Source organism: Kwoniella europaea, chromosome 1 (assembly GCF_036810445.1).
Source record: "Kwoniella europaea PYCC6329 chromosome 1, complete sequence".
NCBI classification, from domain to species: domain Eukaryota; kingdom Fungi; phylum Basidiomycota; class Tremellomycetes; order Tremellales; family Cryptococcaceae; genus Kwoniella; species Kwoniella europaea.
This window is the reverse complement of record NC_089487.1, coordinates 11,240,855-11,257,491: the sequence shown is the minus strand read 5'-3', so window position 1 is coordinate 11,257,491 and position 16,637 is coordinate 11,240,855. Positions and strand designations below refer to the sequence as shown.

Sequence of the window (16,637 nt, the reverse complement as noted above, 5' to 3'; positions counted from 1 at the left end):
TCCTAACATCTTCTTTTCCCTCCTTTACATCCTCACACTTACACTGGCGATCCTAACTATTCTTCAATACATCTTTCATGTCCACAAATGCCGCTCCTGACTTGGGTGATTTCTCAGCCAAGGTTCTCAGTACTACACGAGTTTGCCGTATGGCTTGTTCGAGCTGAGAGATCTGGTTGAGGTTGTTCATTTCTGCAGATAGGATTCGGTGAATCAGCGATGCCTCTCACAAATGATAGCCGAAGATCATCAATGGTCAATATCAAATGTCAACTCACCTCTTAACACCTTTACCAACCCATCTGCCAATTCTTGCCTCTTTGTTTTCCAAAACACATCATTTAAAATCTCCGGTTGCCCCATCAGTCCGAAAGCCTTCTCAGCTACAGCCCTGTCATCAGGATTCCAAATAATCATCTCCATCCTGATGCTTCGTCCTTTATCCAGAACTTTTTCCAGAGCTGAATCGTTTCCACTTGCTTCGGATTGGGTTGAAATGTATAAGAGATGTAGGAATTTGTAGATCTCCAAAGAAGCTTGAACCGAAATTGAAAAGTTTTTTGAGCCAGATAAATCCCGAACGAGCAATGTCGGTATTGGGTTCTTGAATGACTGGGTCATAGTCGTGTGTAACCATTTGATAGCTTGTTCTTTCGATTGAAAGTCTGATAATTTCACGTCTTCCGTCGATTTCGAGAGGTAAGCTGGTTCTGCTTGCGCATTCGATGCAGCATCTTTAGAAATAGAAGTGGATCCGTGTTGACCACTCTTGTTCAACATGCCAATTCGAAGTAACGAGAGTGCTTTTGAATGACCATTGTGTTGCAGATAGTCCAGCACGAACGCGGAAGTCGCTTTCGCCATTGGATCGGATATTGTCTGAGTAGATTCAGATGCAATTCCTTGCTTCTGGTCCTGCTTCTGCTTTTCCGTTGGCGCAACCTCAATCTGCTTCAACTCCTTCTGTAAAGCCTGAGCCAAAGCAGATTTAGGATTGTTTTCACCTTTGATCTTCGTAAATGCTACTTCTTCTTCATTGATGGATGTTGAGGACGAAGCAACTTGATCTACCAATCTTGGAATCTCCACAACTTTGGTCGAACGCACTTCCAACGATAAATCATCTTTGATCGATCTGACATAAGAATCGATATCAAATCTGAATGGACCTGTGAAATTGATTGCAAGGGATTCGCCGACCGACCTCAATCCTACAGCGGGATATAGACCAGAAGCGAGTTTAGAGAATCGATGTCCCATCACTTTACCGTTCTTGGTGAAAAAGGCTTTCCCAGTTAGGAAGTTGATCCCACAACCAACAGTGTCGGAGGCTGACAAGGTGATCAAGAAGAATTAGAAAAAGCAATAACGATGGCTATAATAGAAGAAAGCACAGAGGGTAAACGTAAACGTACTGGTCCACGTCTCACTGAAGTTCTCTCCTCTACCTGAACCCTCAAAACTTCTTCCATCATCTCCATGCCATCCCCAACTGCCCTCATCCCATCCTACCAGTCTCTTCAAATTGATCCCTTCTTTAACCCATCCCACTGACATGAACCCTTCTATACCTTTATTGATCACTTCAACCTCGTAGTAGTGTATCCCGCACGCTACGGGTATCGGTATGGTGGTATGCAAGGCAGTGGCATCGTCGTCCCTTCTGGTAGGATTGCATCCAACGAAGGTAATGAGCGGTCGAGGTGGATGTGTAGCTGATTTGTAGGTTGATACAGCGAGATGGGATCGAGGTAGAGGAGCGATAAATTCGGATGGTAAGGGTGTATCGGCAGGTAAAGCAGAATGTGCCAAATATGATGAACGAGAAGGTGAAGAAGAAGCAGAGGTAAGACTGTCGCTTGAAATCTTGCCCATCCGTCTCTTTTTCCGTACAGGTGAGGAAGAAGATGTCGAAGATCCTTTTCGTTCTTCTTCTCTAGGTCTAGTGATTCCCTTACTTGATACTATGAGCGGTACGACATTGTCCGCCGTCTCCTTGTTGGTCGGTTCACATCCTGTAGCTTCCGTTCTACCTCTAGGAGTAGGAAGGAGGTCCATACTGTCTTCAAATTCCTCTGGAAATCTTAGATCTGGAGGTGCACCTATCCTTTCTAGGAAACTTCTCCTCCTCCTGTTATTCCCACCACGATGTAAATTTGATCTACCTGAATTCTGTGCTCGAGCCGGGGCAGGACCATCGATGTCGAATTCGTTTTCCCCACCATCAGAGAACGTATGAATCCTTAGTCTCGATGCCCATCGCTCTTCGTCCGAATCCTCATCCAAGTTATCGTCTTCCACTTCGATCCCTGGATAGTTGGCAGGCAATACTTCATCGGGGTCGTAGGCGAATTGGAAATTCGACCGAGTAGGTGCGGGGTTCCTTCTCTGCCGACGTAAGAAGGATGTTATACTTTGACTGGGATTTGTGCCAGGAGCAGCGCCAGCAGAACTTCCATCCAATGGTCTCGTACTGGTTCGAGTAACACTTCGATCATCGGTAGGGAAGGGAATGACGATTGGGTCGGTCGAGTCATTCAACATGTTCAACACAGCATCCACATCTCCTTCTAAATCCGCTCCTGCTCCTGATCCAGCTCCTGCACCCGATGGTAAAGCTCTCTCCATCTGCATACCCCAAGGATAGTTGTAGGCCATCTCCCTTCTCCTCCTCCTATCGTTCAAGACCGCTCGCACAGTCTGACCGGTTGGTCGAGTGGTGGTATCGGGATTGGTATGCGAGCTAGAGGGTTCATTCCGACGAGGAGGCTGAGTCCGAAGAAGTTCCTCGAGAGTGAACATTGGAGCAAGACGAGTCGCAGGAACTGGATCAGGATTTGTACGAGCAGGTCGGTTAGGTGAAGGTGAGGGTGGTGAGCGGTTGGAAGGTCGAGAAGGTCCAGCGGCAGGCGGTGTAGATATACCTTCTTCATCCTGAGGTGGATTTCTAGCACCGTCCGCTATACTCCTCGCATTTGTTCTGTTCTGTGATGAACCACTGGGTGTCGAAGTGACTCCTGATCCGACTTGCCCTATTGAAGCCGCAGTACTACGATGTCTCGAGCCCGATCGCCATGGAGGTGAAGGATCAATATCTATAGGTTCGGGTTCAGGTTCGGGATGGATATTCATATTCATGTTCAATTCATCTAAATTATCTTGCCTATCTACATCTTCCGCTCCCCAAGCTCGTGGTGTGTGTCTTTCCCTCAACTGGCTTTCAAAGTCGCTGACTCGACGGCTCCTCTCACTCCGCTGCTGCTGCTGCTGCTGATCGGTACTGGTGTGGTGCGAGGATGATCGAGCGGCAATGGAGGCGTATGAGGGCGTATTGGATGAGGAGGACGAACCGGCTCTTCGAAGGGGAGGGAATGGATCTACAGGTGGTGAATGACTGCGCTGAGGAGGCATTATGGTACAGGTATGTATGATACTTTTACACAATATGATTGGGTCACTAAAGTATATGGATGAAATATGAAATGCAAAAGAGAGAGAGTACCGAGATGAATGGAGGTAAGTGCATCACAATAACACAGGAGCAATAGGCATGCGTCAGGAAAGGGAAATCAAGAGTATAGGCACGCGTTTAACTAGAACGAGTGAACGACAAGATAACGTTTAATGCTGGCTTTGGTGGATGCATATCTTTCGATTGACAATCATAGAAGTCATTATACAATGTAAATCACTATGGTCATTGTAGAGCAGGTCGCTTTCAAGCAGAATCAAGGTCACCCGTAGATATCGGTAAGTAAGGAATTTTGCATTTCGTGAGTAACAAACAATATTCTATTCTCCTCTCCCATCTACACTTTCAATTATCGATAAGAAAGCTCGATGAAGATAAATCTGGTAATCCGTCACATGTTCTTTTGGAACAATCACATACCCTATCCACCTTTTGGTGGTTTAGTTCACGCTCAGACGAGTGCAACGGGTATGGAAGGGGATGTATAAGGCGAGACTGAGAGCTTATCAGGATACACTCTCCATCTTATCTACTGATAACCAATAAGGAGTGCGATGTATGCTGATGATCGAATAATGGCATAGTGTATCGTTTTGTCGTTTTAGTCATTCTTAAATCACCGCTCAATGCATGAAATCGTAACGTACTTTGGGACTGCCTCCTATAGATGAGTCGTGCTGGTGTTCCTAAATCATCTGGTCGGTCGGCTTCGTTCTCGTTCTGTCAGAAGTGCAATGCTACATAACGGATCGAAATACTGGTACTTCAAGCATATCAATCTCAAGGTTTCTCAGTCCACGATATCTGGCTAATCTGAAGATGTTAGATACAGTACCATGACTTGTGAAAAAGATGCATATCAAGTCATCAGTTGCGATACAACAGCTATACTACAATGCTCCAACCAATAAATCATTATAATTCCTTGGAATCATCCAAGCCAACCTCCCTCGAGGAAGTCGAGAATCAAACACAATCGCTGCTGGCTATCTTACATGTCTACTGAATTCCCGAAAATATATCGTCTTTTCCTTTTACACAATAAAGATCATGTATGGGTATCACTTGTTGGTCTTGGTCTTGACTGAATCACCAACACATCATCAGCTTTCAACTTCATATTCGCCATTCTTCTCACTCACTCAGTCATTAAATGCATTTACAGGTAAATTCGTCTTTTTTGAGGACGTCGATCAATCTTATTCACATCGACCAAATCTGATTGCGAAGGATCTACCGATATCAAGTGTCTGTCAATACATATCAGTCCCCATTGGCGTGCAAATTGACTTACCCTCGGCTCCTTGTCTTGGTCGTTTGAGGATATTGAGAAATACCTCATTCCTCTTCGCCTCTACAACCCCAATCAACTCTCTGAGTTGCATCTTGTATCTTTTGGTCCAATCGGGTTCTTCTCTGATCTCTTTCGACCATTTATCAGTGACGTAGTATTCATCGCGGTTCGGTCGAAAGATTGTCGATGTCGATGATATCTCTGATTCTTGGGACGGAGTCATAACTCCTGAGAAGCGAATTTCAGGTCAGAGTCGGTGCTCTGACAGGCTGATTACTCCACAAACTCTCGGAATGTGCATTACTCACCATGACCGTCAAGATCCTTCACAGTTGTTGACTTCTTATTTTCCTTCAATCTTTCATTTTCCAATTTCGCTGCTTCCAGTTGTCCTCTCAATTCATCAAGCTTTGATCGACTGATCACTACCAATCTTCGCTGATCGTGATCGTCGCATGCCGATTCCGATATAATCGTCGAACAGTCCTTAGCCAACGTCTTCGCCGAATATGGTTTGGGTATCGATCGAGGTGTAGTTGGGTCTGGGGATGGAGGAGCGCTCGAGAGGGGGGACGAAGCTCTTAACAACAACTCTGAGTTCGAACCGATAGAGGTAAGTCTGTCTTCCTTGCTGATTGATTTGGAATTGTATCCAGAATTAGTTGATTTTCGCACAGCGAGGGGGATTGTCTTTTCCGGAGGAATTATCTGTTTAATTAACTGTCCTTTCAGATTGAATACCTCTTCATTAAGCTTCTCTACGTCGGCATTCAATACCTTCAACCTCTCCATCTTCCCTTGCCATTCTTTCTCCCTCTTGGTCTTATCTTTAATATCCTTATTCAGATCTCGAATCTTCATCTTCAACTCCTTATTCTCCTCTTCCCGCACTGACAAATTGGATTGACAAGTTCGCAGCTCGCTCTGGGCTATTATCAATGAGCTATTAATGATCCCTTTCTCCACCGCTAACCTTTCCAACTGGCTTCGCAGTTCGTTGATCCCCACTTGGAATTGTTGAGTAAGATTGTTTTTCTCCACTTCTAATCGCTTGTTTGCCATTGTTTGTGTCTGTATCAACTCCCTTACCAATCGATCTTTGATAACACCAAGATCAGCCAGCTGTTTCTCCTTCCTTTCCAAGCTTTTGGTACTTTCACACAATTCAGCTTTGACTTCGTATAATTCCTTCCTAATCTCCTCGCAAGACAAGATCGCTTTCTCAGCCCTTTTCCCTGAATCAATTCTGCTTTTATTGGATGTCTCCAGCTCTTTGTCTAACCTATCACCTCGAGCCTTCTCTTGATCAAGGCTTGATTCTAGCTTTGACACTTCCCTCTTCAACAAGTGATTATCTCTATTCAACTGAGCAATCTGCTGAAGATGTTTCAACACCGATTTGTCTTTCTTTTTCTCTTCTTCTAATTTACCATTCAACTCGTTGATCTTCAATTGATGGTTGTCGGCAGTTGACGATGTGATACCGAGAATCTGTGCATTCAGCATCCGTTTATCTGTTTTTAATTGAGAGATTTGATGGCCCATCTCGGTGATATGACTGATTTTCATCCTCAACTGTTCTCGTAAATCGGAATGGACGTTCAAGTTCTTCTGATTTTCTTCGGTTTTCTCCTTTTTCAAATCTCTGATCACTTCGGTCAAACCATCAATTCTGATCATCAGGTGATTCTTTGTTTCCTTGGTGTTTTGATGTTCCTCTGCCTCTTTTTGGAGTTTTGACTGGGACGTTTCCAGATTCTGACGAAGATTGACAAGCTCGTCTCGAATTTTCAAACTTCGATCGTCGAATCGTTTTTGTATAACCGATAACTGCTTATGGTGGGCCTCCTGAATTCTACTGATCTCCATATCGATATCCGATCGACTCTCGTACAATTCCCATATCATCACACATCTATCCATCATTGGCATAGGCATGCTGAAAATCTCTCTCACCTCTTCCAGAGGGAATGAAGATCGGGATGTAGTATTAGACACTCGCCGGACGATACGATCTGGGTAGATTGTGGAAGGATGATCAGAATAGGCTTGTGGTTGGTGAGGCGATAACAGATCTGTATATATCATGGTTTATACCATCAGCGCTCTTTGCTGAAGTAAAGCGAAAAAAAAAAACAAAAAACAAGGGCTCTCACCTTGTCTTGTCATATTGTCCTCTGACACCTGACCCTCTCTCATACCCTGTGCAGACGATTGAGGCACTAGGAGGGATAGTGGCGGACGATAGATCTTTTGCGTTGATTTCGAAGGTGGTTGTCTGTTGTCAGAACCTCGTGAAACCAGCAGGATATCCTCAACCTCGCCAGAAGAAGTGGGAGTAAGGGCAGTATGCGTTGTGAAAGCCGAAGTTGAAGTAGATATAGGTGAACAATCCATTATTTCACCCTCTTCGTAGTCCATGCTGGGATCCATCATATTAGAGATCGTTGGTGACACCATTTGCTGACTGTGATGCCCAGTATCGTTTTGGCGGAGCTGACGATATATGGTGTTTGATCCCTGTTAGTTTGAAATGTATTGTTGATGATCGTCTGGTGTCGACCGAAAGCGAGGAGATATCATCACAATAGCGACTTGAAGAAGGGCGAGAGTTGATTTTATGATTCTGCACCATATACATGCGATAATGGTTAATTTGCCTGAAAGTCAATTGTGCTTCTTGTTTATCAAGTCCAAAGGTCGTGGTATAGGTGGTTGTTCCTCGATAGTTTGTGTATAGTATACGGTATGGTCAGGTTCTATTCTGTCACTTCCAATACGAAAACGCTCCACAAGCTCAAGATGCCGAGAAGCTGAGGATGTGAATCGTGTGCCGTATGATTCAAAGAACCAAAAGTGTGCTGGTAAAGAATCAAGATGGAAACGTTACGAATTAAAACTTTGTTTATCTCTTTTTTTCTTTCACTTCCTGAGATGGGGGGTCCAAGCGTCGACTAGAATCATTATAATCTAAGTTAATTCCGATCAATCCAAAGGACAGCACCACGTTTGTCCCTGTTGGATCATTGCACTGTGCAGTGATCCAAGATACTTCATCAGAACCCGTGAAATGAACGACTATACAATTCATGATGCCTAATGGCTATACAACATTCATCTTGATAATCGACTGCCTAATAGTATTCACCAAATTGAGGGAAGCAATACGTTACTCATGTGGATTATTTACAACAAAAAGCCATCGAGATACCCGAAATAAAAACCTAACCCGAAAATCGGTAATGTAATTCATACTGTCCTCCCATCCCCATCAAGCTTTCATCTCATCGATCAGCTTTCCAAGCTGTCGCTCACTATCATCCAAATCTTTCAACAAGTTCAACAAGTATGAACAATGTTCGTACTCTCTTTTTGACACACTATAGCTTCTTTCATTCTTCATTGATCGATGATCCGTCATGAGGTCTTGCAAATGGTTTGCTCTATTGGCGACTCTCTCCATGATCCTTGATCTGAACGAAGTGGATTGTTCATGCCGTGTTCTGAGCTGGGTCACCGTTCTAGAGACATGCTTCGGGTTAGAGAGATCTTGTCGCGGTAGGTGATAAGCCGAGATATATCTATCTAAGTCGGATTGGAACTCGACCAACTTCTGGTTCAGCATCCGGATAGTTTCCTCCTTCTCTTTGACCCGTTCTTCCAGCTCCAATCTTACTCCTCGAAGTACTTCTACCTCTTGAGTTATATTGACGATCACTCCCTCTTTCTCACCAATGGATCTTTCCAATTCTTTGATCTTCGCCTTACACAGACTTAGCCTTCTGTCTCTATCTTTATTCGAGTGATTCAAGTTGTTACATCTACCTTCCAGATTCTTCTTCAAATTCTTCAACTTCTCAATTTCGTCATCTTTCCTTGAAATTTCAAGCTGTAGATTCGTAACTCTATGCTCGGAATTGGCAAGTCGCTTTTCGAACAGAGCTGTGGAAGGTAGCTGAACGGTCAAATGTCGCTTGGATCTCGATTGTAATTCCCTCTCTTTTTCCCCCAGATCGACCTTACACTTCTCGAGCGTCTTCACCTTTTCTCGTAACGTTTGAGTGTGATCTTGAAGCTCCAATATCGTTTTGTTTAAAGCGTCGTTATCCGCCAAGTCTTGATGACATTGGTTTTCAGACTCTTGTAACTTCATTTCCGTGGTCCTGAGGTCGACTTCCAAATGTGTATATGAGCTTTTCAATTTTGCAAGTTCTGCCTCCAATTCACGATTACGATCTTCACTTTGAGTCAGGTCCGTTTGCGTGGTAGCAATTGTTGTCTTGTACCCGTTAATCTCGTCATAGAACCATTCTCGTTCGCTCTGTAGTTCTTCTAGCTGCTCTTGAAGTACCAACTTCTCCTTGCGAACGGATTCCAGTTCCACGGAAGATCGTTTGGGTCCTCTCGGTGTATCTGTTATCGAAAGCTCGCTTTGCTGCCTCTCCAACCTTGCTATCTTCCTCTGCAGATCAAGATTATCTCTTTGATAGTCCTCAGCCTCTTTCTTCCACTTTTCCATCCCATTCTCTGCGGTCGAGACACTAAGATGAGACAGCTGAAATTGCTTATTGAGATCTTCAAAGTTGGAATCTCTCTGAAGCAAATCGGATTGCAGGGATTGGATCTGAGAAGTGAGGCTGGCGAATCGTGATTTGGTTTGTTGATTATCGGTTTGGCAGTGCTTATATTCCTTATCGAGTAGTTCCATATCCTTCGCGAGTATTTCGAAGTCCTTCTCTAATTGTTCATACCTTCTAGACTTTGAGATATATATACCTAACTCCTCTTGTATTTTCGATAACTTTTCATTCTGCTCTTTCTCCTTGGACTCCAGCTCCACGATTTTAGCTTCCAGATTTGATTTAGATACCTCAAGCGCAACCTTCTCCACACTGAGTAACTTGAGATGTGTTACGAGTTTATCTTTCTGCTGTCTAAGGGTGATCAATAAAGCTTCATTTGTGCTTATTCTGCCGGTGAGTTTATCTACCTCCCAACCTTTCTCCTTCATTAACTTCTCCAAGACGTCATTCTCCGTTTCAAGACAATGTACCTCCCCCTCTTTCGATGCCACAGCGGATCCCAATTCCACCACCTGAAAAATCAGACTATCAATCTCTAACTGATTCGCCTGATTTCGAAGCTCACTTTCTCTGCGAGCTTCTGTTATAGAGGCTATATCCTTCCTTGATTCGTCTAACTTTCGATTCACCGCTTCTCCTTCTCTCTTTTGAACCATAGAATCCACTCTGAGCTGATTCCTCTCCTGAATCAGACTTTCAGCTTGATCCTTCCAATCCTTCACCTGCGCTGTGCAGTTGGACTTGATCATTGCGATGTCCAGCTTGTGTTGAACGTCAACTGCCTTCAGCTTGCCTTTCATGTCCGATTCATGCTTCTCGCTGAGCTCTTTCAGTTTATACCTTGATTCTTCCTCCTTTTGAGCTTCGATCTCCAAGACTCTACTTGCGAGGTTGAGGGTATGATTGATCTCCAGCTCCTTCACCTTCCTCTCGATATCCGTCGCATGTCGATCCCTCGTATCTTCTATCGACTTCTTCAAGGAACATACCGTCTCTTCTTTCTGCTCGTACATGACCTTGAGCTTTCTGTATTTCTCCTTGGTCATCTTGAGCTCGCTCTCCACACCTGCATGAATGATTTGGTGGTCTCTCAACTCCCTGGATCTGACGTCGAGTTTCTCCTCGAGGTGCGATACTTTTGTCGAGAGGAAGGATCTCTCGTCATCCACCATTGACATTCGTCCTTTGAGATCAATCAATGACTGCCTATGTGCCGGTGACAGGGTTGAAGGTAGGAGGGATATGGCTCCTTGATCATCAGGTTCCGATAAGAAGGCCAATAGGGCAGCAGTGTGAGCTACTGTATGAACGGTGGAATCATGAGGAATTTGAGTGATGAAAGGGGTAGTTTGTGGAGTGGGTGGAGGATAGGAGTGAACAGAGGGTCGGACTGTTACCAAAGAGTCAGCGGTGATCTATACGACAAACTAGACTGACAGCTCTCTGCGGCATGATGGACGTACCAGATGTCCCGGTAGTTTCGACAGTCACTGACAGACCGTCATGTTGTGATGAGGGAGTAGGCGAAGAATGGGGTGTATGTTTGATGGGTACTGCGACAGTAACGGTTTCAGCATATATGTGTTATCAAGATCTGATGATGAATATTCTATATGTCCACTCACATTTTCTTTTCTTTATTGGGGTATCATCCTCCATCGATCCACAAATGACCCTAGTTCCCTCCTCCTCCAAATACTCCATATCGTTTCTCGGCGCTCTCGAAGTCACCTTCATGTTCTCTACTCCCGTCATGTCCTCTTTCCTTGATCGCTTATGCGTTGATACCCCAGCTACTTCTACAGATGGGTCATGTTCATCTTCAATGAGATTGATAGCGCTTTCGCTGGTCTTCTCAGATACCGTAGTCTCATCATCTTGACCTGTTTTCGATTTTACAATTGAAGGGCGATTGACAGAAGGATCTCTCCAAGAACTGATCAGGCGACGAGCATAGCTACGGGGAAGTTTTGGTGGTTGACCCAAAGGGTATTTCGGACGTGGCGGAAGTGAGTGAGGAGGAAGAGGAGGAATCCCTTCCATGCCGATGATAGGCGAGAGTGAATAAGTGAAGGAGATTTAAATTTTGAGTGATGAGTCGTTGAGTCTTCCTTCTAGTAGAGACGCTGGATTCATGTATCCGATGAGATCTGCTCGGATTGAGTGATAGGGAAAATGTGAGGCCCTTCCAGATCTCTGATGCTGTTCGGAAGGCAGAAGTAATCAAGTATTCGTTTATTGAGCAGTGACGCAAGAGTGTTTTCGGTGTTTCGATATGAACGACTGAGAAGATTAAAAGGAAAGAACGATGATGTTCATGCGAAATGACCTGGAGAACAAATTTATTGGGGTTACTGTGTCCGTGTCAATGTGTATGTATGTGTACGGTGTGTGTGTCTGTGCGTGTCATTTCCCTGAGCTAGAATGTCAGGTGCTCGGACATGCTTCCATCGAAAACAAGAATGACAAATCGAGTGCAGGCACTATGCTCATGGATGCATGTTCAGAGGCAATGGTGCCGTCAACATTGAGATCCTTATCGTTGCTGGTTTCGAACTGCAGTTCAATCTTGCACAGGACTACAAGTCAAATTATCGTCGAAAGAGTGCGAGTAGAGTAGGATGTGGCACATTGCAGCACATCATTTTTCACTGGAAGAGGTCCGTGCGCCACACCGAATCACAAGGACACGCAGTGTATTGGAAAACCAAGAGAAGGTGCTTGATACTGTATTTTGAAGATCATCGATCGGGAGGACTTCTTTTTACATCCCATGAGTGTTAGAGAATGCATGCATTATACGTATGATCAAAGAGTAGATGATGTTCTGGCTTCGTGTCAAGTATCACTGTGGTCGCGCACGAGCGTCGATCGTATGTGGAGTGGGAGTGGACATCATTTGTTCCCAATCCTTACACTGTCTTATTCAATTCCTAATCAGATTGGATTCCTACTCACAACAACTTCTCACCCTCTCAGTCTTATACTTTCGGGAAGATAAGATGAGTCGACCACGTATCCAGGGTGATCCGACTATGGGTTTTGATCCACATTCATACCTTCTAGGTGTACAGACTCGATCATACACATCACCCACGCGCTCGCTTGCTGATAAGAAACAGCTTCACCTCAATTCCTCAGATCCATCAAGCCACTCATCAGCAATTACATCGTTCATGTCAGATATGCACCAGCTACAAAGCAGAAAGCGACTTCGGGAAGATGACAAGAATCGCAGGGATGATGGGATGGATGACAAGATCAAGAAGCCTAGATTGGACGACTTCCCAAATGTGAGCGAGAGCAAATGAATGATCATGTAGGTTTTGAGGAGATACACTGACTCGATGATATAACAAGGATTCACTTGTTCCTCGAGTAATCCCAGATATCGCTCCCTCTCAGCACTCTATTCTTCATCACTCACAACCTTGTCTGCCCGTAAAGCCCTCAAACATCAGTCCATTGCCCCCTACCTCTTTTAAGATGCCAATGAGTGGGTCGGTACCTGTCCATGCCTATCGGTTATCTTTACCCGATGGAAGAGATGTAGGCGATACGGATCTTGAATCACGTAGATTGTCTACCAAAAGTGCCAATCCCCAAGTAGTATCCAGACCCAAAAAGAAGAAACGATCTTGGAAGAGACCAACACAAGCGCCTAATCACCCAACATCTAATCTCAGCTCCACAACGAGCACACAAACACCCATATCAACAGCTGATTCATCGCTCCCAAAGCTAAGGATGGATCAAATCATCGAACCACCTCAACTCTCGCTTCCAGGCAACACCGCTTCAACCGTGAAAAAGTGGGACCATTCGCTGTTCCGAGACCAGGACTCCACTATGAGACTCGCTTATAGACCTTTCAAAGAGGTACTACCCAAGAATCTACCGCCAAGACCAAGACTACCGGCAGCGTTTCCCGTGCAGCAATTGCCTGCTAAGATAGATAGGGTACCTCCTACCGCTTCCCGATCACATATTACCCTGTCAGAATTTACCATTCTTCCCAGACCCGAGCCGAGAACCGCATGGCAAGAGAGATCAGTCTCAGCACCGATTACGACTATGCCCAATGGATTGGAAACTGAAGCCGTCATTGCAAGTGGACATACTCCATCCTTAAGCCGAGATAGCGGTACGAAGATTGAGATGCTCGAAAGACAAGTTCAATCACTCACCGACAGATTATCGAACTGTCAGAACGAACTTCAAGAGATAAGAGTGAAGTTGGATTTTGCCAACATGAGTGCTGGTCGAGCTGGTGCTAATCTTGGTACTGCCAGGAAGGAGATCAAGGAGCTAAAGGAGAGAATCAACGAGTTGGAAGGTGTATCATTGAAGATCGAGGACGAAGAAGGTATAGCAAATCCCAGTGGTATATGCCGAAGTTGACGATGAGACGGCTCTGAGTTGAGGGCATACAGTTCATGGTCTGTTAGAAGTAGATTGATATCAGTTTCCCGATAGAAATCGTCTATGCATCTTATATCCATGTTTCAGGTTGTTGAAACGGATGCTAACCCTGATAAGCGTAGAGCTTAGATCACAATGAAGGTTTATATCAATTGCGACCCTTAAGCTATGATCATTATCAAAATTTTCGTGATGGCTTCAGTTCGATGTCTTCATCTATCCAGTATCTGGACAAGTATGGCTTACCCAAAAATCCGAACCAATTTACAGTAGCTCTACACTGTCGAACCTGTAGCTGATGGACCAAGCAATCGATCATATTCAATCTCATCTAATCTAACCTCATCTGACCTACACAAAGTCGTGACCATTCTCCCATCATGTCAGAAACGATGTTATCAAGTCAAGAGGCCGTCACTGTGCCAATAATGAAGGAAGAAGATAGCCAATCTAGTACAGGTGTTGTACAGAACGTAGGTGCCAAGAGAAGGATGATCGATGTCGAAGTTCAAAGTAATGATGTGAGTTTACAGCCATTCTACATAGGGAGATCAGCAGCATGGCTAACGAATGATTGTGAGGATGTCAGGATCCTGCATTTCCTCCTGTACAGCCTCGGTACCCAAATCTCTCTCATGAACCTCCGAGTACCACTCCTCCTTCAGCTGGAGTCAGTACCCCCACCTCTAATCGAATGATTACTCGCTCCTTATCGAAGAGTCAATTCGACTTGCTCAACAGAGCTCAGACTGCGACACCCTCGAATTCGGTAGTATCAGACTCTCTAAGACAGGTATCTTCAACTACTACCATCTCTAGAGCGTATACTCAATCACCCACTCTGACTCTCAAGCAACCTATACCCATACCAAGAGTCGATCAAGGTGTACACGATAGAAGAGTATTCTCTCAACCCAATTTCCACCCTGGATCAGTACCTTATCAAGATCAAATACTCAACCATCCTCTTAATGGATTCGCAACCGAGCAGACCTATCCGGCTGTTCAACAGTTGCATCAAGCACATCAGACTATCCAATCACTTCAATCTCAGCTTAACACATCCACTACTGCTATCCATGCATTAGAATCAAGAGTGATCAATTACGAGTCCTTATTGTCCTCCAAATCCGTTGATTTAGATCAAGCAAGGAACGAGATTCAATCTTTACGATTCCAGTTGCATCAGCAAAGTCTGGGAAGTGTATCGAGACACCAATTGAACGAGGAGAAAAGTCGACATTCGAAGGAGTTGGATGATATGAGAGCAAGGTTAGGGGGGGTAGTCAAAAGGGTTAATTCCGAGAGGGAGGGGGCGGAAGGGATGAAGAGGGGGTTACGAGAAGATGTTGAGCGATTGCATTGTGAGATACAAGAAAGGAACGAGTTGATAAAGGACGATGAAAGTGTGAATAAGGATTTGTTCAAAACCGAGGAAGACTTAGCAGGACTAAGAGATATCAACAAGGTTTTAGTACGAAAGATCGATGAACTCACGGCTGAACTGAAGAAGAAAGATCAAGATATATCATCATTGCAGAGTGAAAATGCAGAATTGAGAGGATCACTTGGTAAATCGAATAAAGACATTACACTTCTCATCGCTTCAAAAGAAGCTTTGAACAGGGTGGTGGACACTTATAGGAAAACCAATCAAGAGTTACAGTCGGATCTGACTAAGGAGAAAGAGCGATCTGAGGAGATTAGAAAGGTAGGATGGGAGCAGCTTAACGCGTTGAGAAAAGAGTACGGATCGATGAAGAATCGACACGAAAAGGTGACAAGTACGAATGAAGAGATCAAAAGATCGTACGAGATTGTGTGTCAGTCTGAGAAAGCTGCAAAGCACCGATTGAACATCGAGAGGGATAAGTTCAACGATGATAAAGTAAATTGGGAGAAGGGAGAAAAGTCCAAGAAAGGTCTTCGCGATCAGATCGATCAACTCGAAAATGATTTATCAAATACAAAGAAGATCAACCAGGAGATTAGTGAAGAAAAAACTCGTCTGGTAAGGGAGTTGAGGCAGAGAGAGGAAGCATGAAGAAATATCTCAGGAGATCAGTGATCTTCTTACCAGATTGGATAATCAACAGAAGGAATATGATCACCTCGATATCAAGTGCAAAGAACGAGCCAAACTCAACCAAGTGTTAAAAGCAGAAGTGAAAGGATTGAAAAAAGGAAATGCAACTGTAACTAAAAAGGTTACTGGTTTGGAGAAAAGCATTAATGCTCATCAAAAGCAAAAGCAAGAATCAAACAGACAAATCGAAGATCTTAAGAGTCAGAATGAACATTTACAAAGTAAGAAACAACTTTTAGCTCGAACAGTCATAGAGGTATCGGAATCTTGCGAAGAATTGGAAGAAATCAAAACAAGACTTGAGGAACGGGTCATAAGAAATGACCACAAGTTAGGGAAGTTAGATAAATTCGTTAGCAGAATCAGTTATGCTAGATCGAAATATCATCACAAAATTGAGTTGAAGAATGGTGCGAATTTAGATTCGAGTAAAGCTCAATTCGAAGAATTGAAGAGAACTTCTTGTAGTATACGGAAAACTCCCAATTTTTTATCTGCTAGAGAAAGGAAACGACAGGATAGATTGCTTAAGATAGAAATGAAGAGATCGAAAATACCACAGAAATTAGATTGGTTAGATTACTGGATCAGGTTGGTTGACTTTGCTTTCGATGAACTTGAAGACCGTTCTGTAGATCAATTGGCATCAGATAGTTCTCAGGATGATCATCCTGTCACTGACTAAGATGGGTCACAGTCAGTAAGATGTCGATATGTATACCTTGATGTTGATGTATAGATCCAAGAATCTGCATTTGCACATTTTATGGTAATATCCTC

The 16,637-nt window shown here is 44.0% G+C and overlaps 5 protein-coding genes across 5 annotated transcripts; 2 read left to right on the top strand and 3 right to left on the bottom strand.

Moving 5' to 3' along the window:
- Positions 1-52: 52 nt before the first annotated feature.
- On the bottom strand, positions 53-3,411 carry V865_004271 (uncharacterized protein; the record flags this gene model as incomplete). Its single annotated transcript, XM_066228056.1, has 4 exons — positions 53-192; positions 279-1,331; positions 1,416-3,188; positions 3,252-3,411. The coding sequence occupies 4 exons, from the start codon at positions 3,409-3,411 to the stop codon at positions 53-55; spliced, it is 3,126 nt and encodes a 1,041-aa protein (XP_066084153.1).
- A 1,220-nt stretch (positions 3,412-4,631) lies between these two features.
- Positions 4,632-7,187, bottom strand: V865_004270 (uncharacterized protein; the record flags this gene model as incomplete). The annotated part of the gene is made up of 4 exons (XM_066228055.1): positions 4,632-4,705; positions 4,767-4,994; positions 5,075-6,841; positions 6,923-7,187. 4 exons carry the CDS (start codon positions 7,185-7,187, stop codon positions 4,632-4,634), a joined length of 2,334 nt encoding a protein of 777 aa, XP_066084152.1.
- An 850-nt stretch (positions 7,188-8,037) lies between these two features.
- V865_004269 (uncharacterized protein) lies at positions 8,038-11,392 on the bottom strand (the record flags this gene model as incomplete). The annotated part of the gene is made up of 3 exons (XM_066228054.1): positions 8,038-10,739; positions 10,813-10,902; positions 10,975-11,392. 3 exons carry the CDS (start codon positions 11,390-11,392, stop codon positions 8,038-8,040), a joined length of 3,210 nt encoding a protein of 1,069 aa, XP_066084151.1.
- A 1,443-nt stretch (positions 11,393-12,835) lies between these two features.
- On the top strand, positions 12,836-13,750 carry V865_004268 (uncharacterized protein; the record flags this gene model as incomplete). The annotated part of the gene is made up of 1 exon (XM_066228053.1): positions 12,836-13,750. One exon carries the CDS (start codon positions 12,836-12,838, stop codon positions 13,748-13,750), a length of 915 nt encoding a protein of 304 aa, XP_066084150.1.
- Positions 13,751-14,151: 401 nt separating this feature from the next.
- Positions 14,152-16,542, top strand: V865_004267 (uncharacterized protein; the record flags this gene model as incomplete). The annotated part of the gene is made up of 3 exons (XM_066228052.1): positions 14,152-14,292; positions 14,361-15,782; positions 15,868-16,542. 3 exons carry the CDS (start codon positions 14,152-14,154, stop codon positions 16,540-16,542), a joined length of 2,238 nt encoding a protein of 745 aa, XP_066084149.1.
- Between the last annotated feature and the right edge of the window lie 95 nt (positions 16,543-16,637).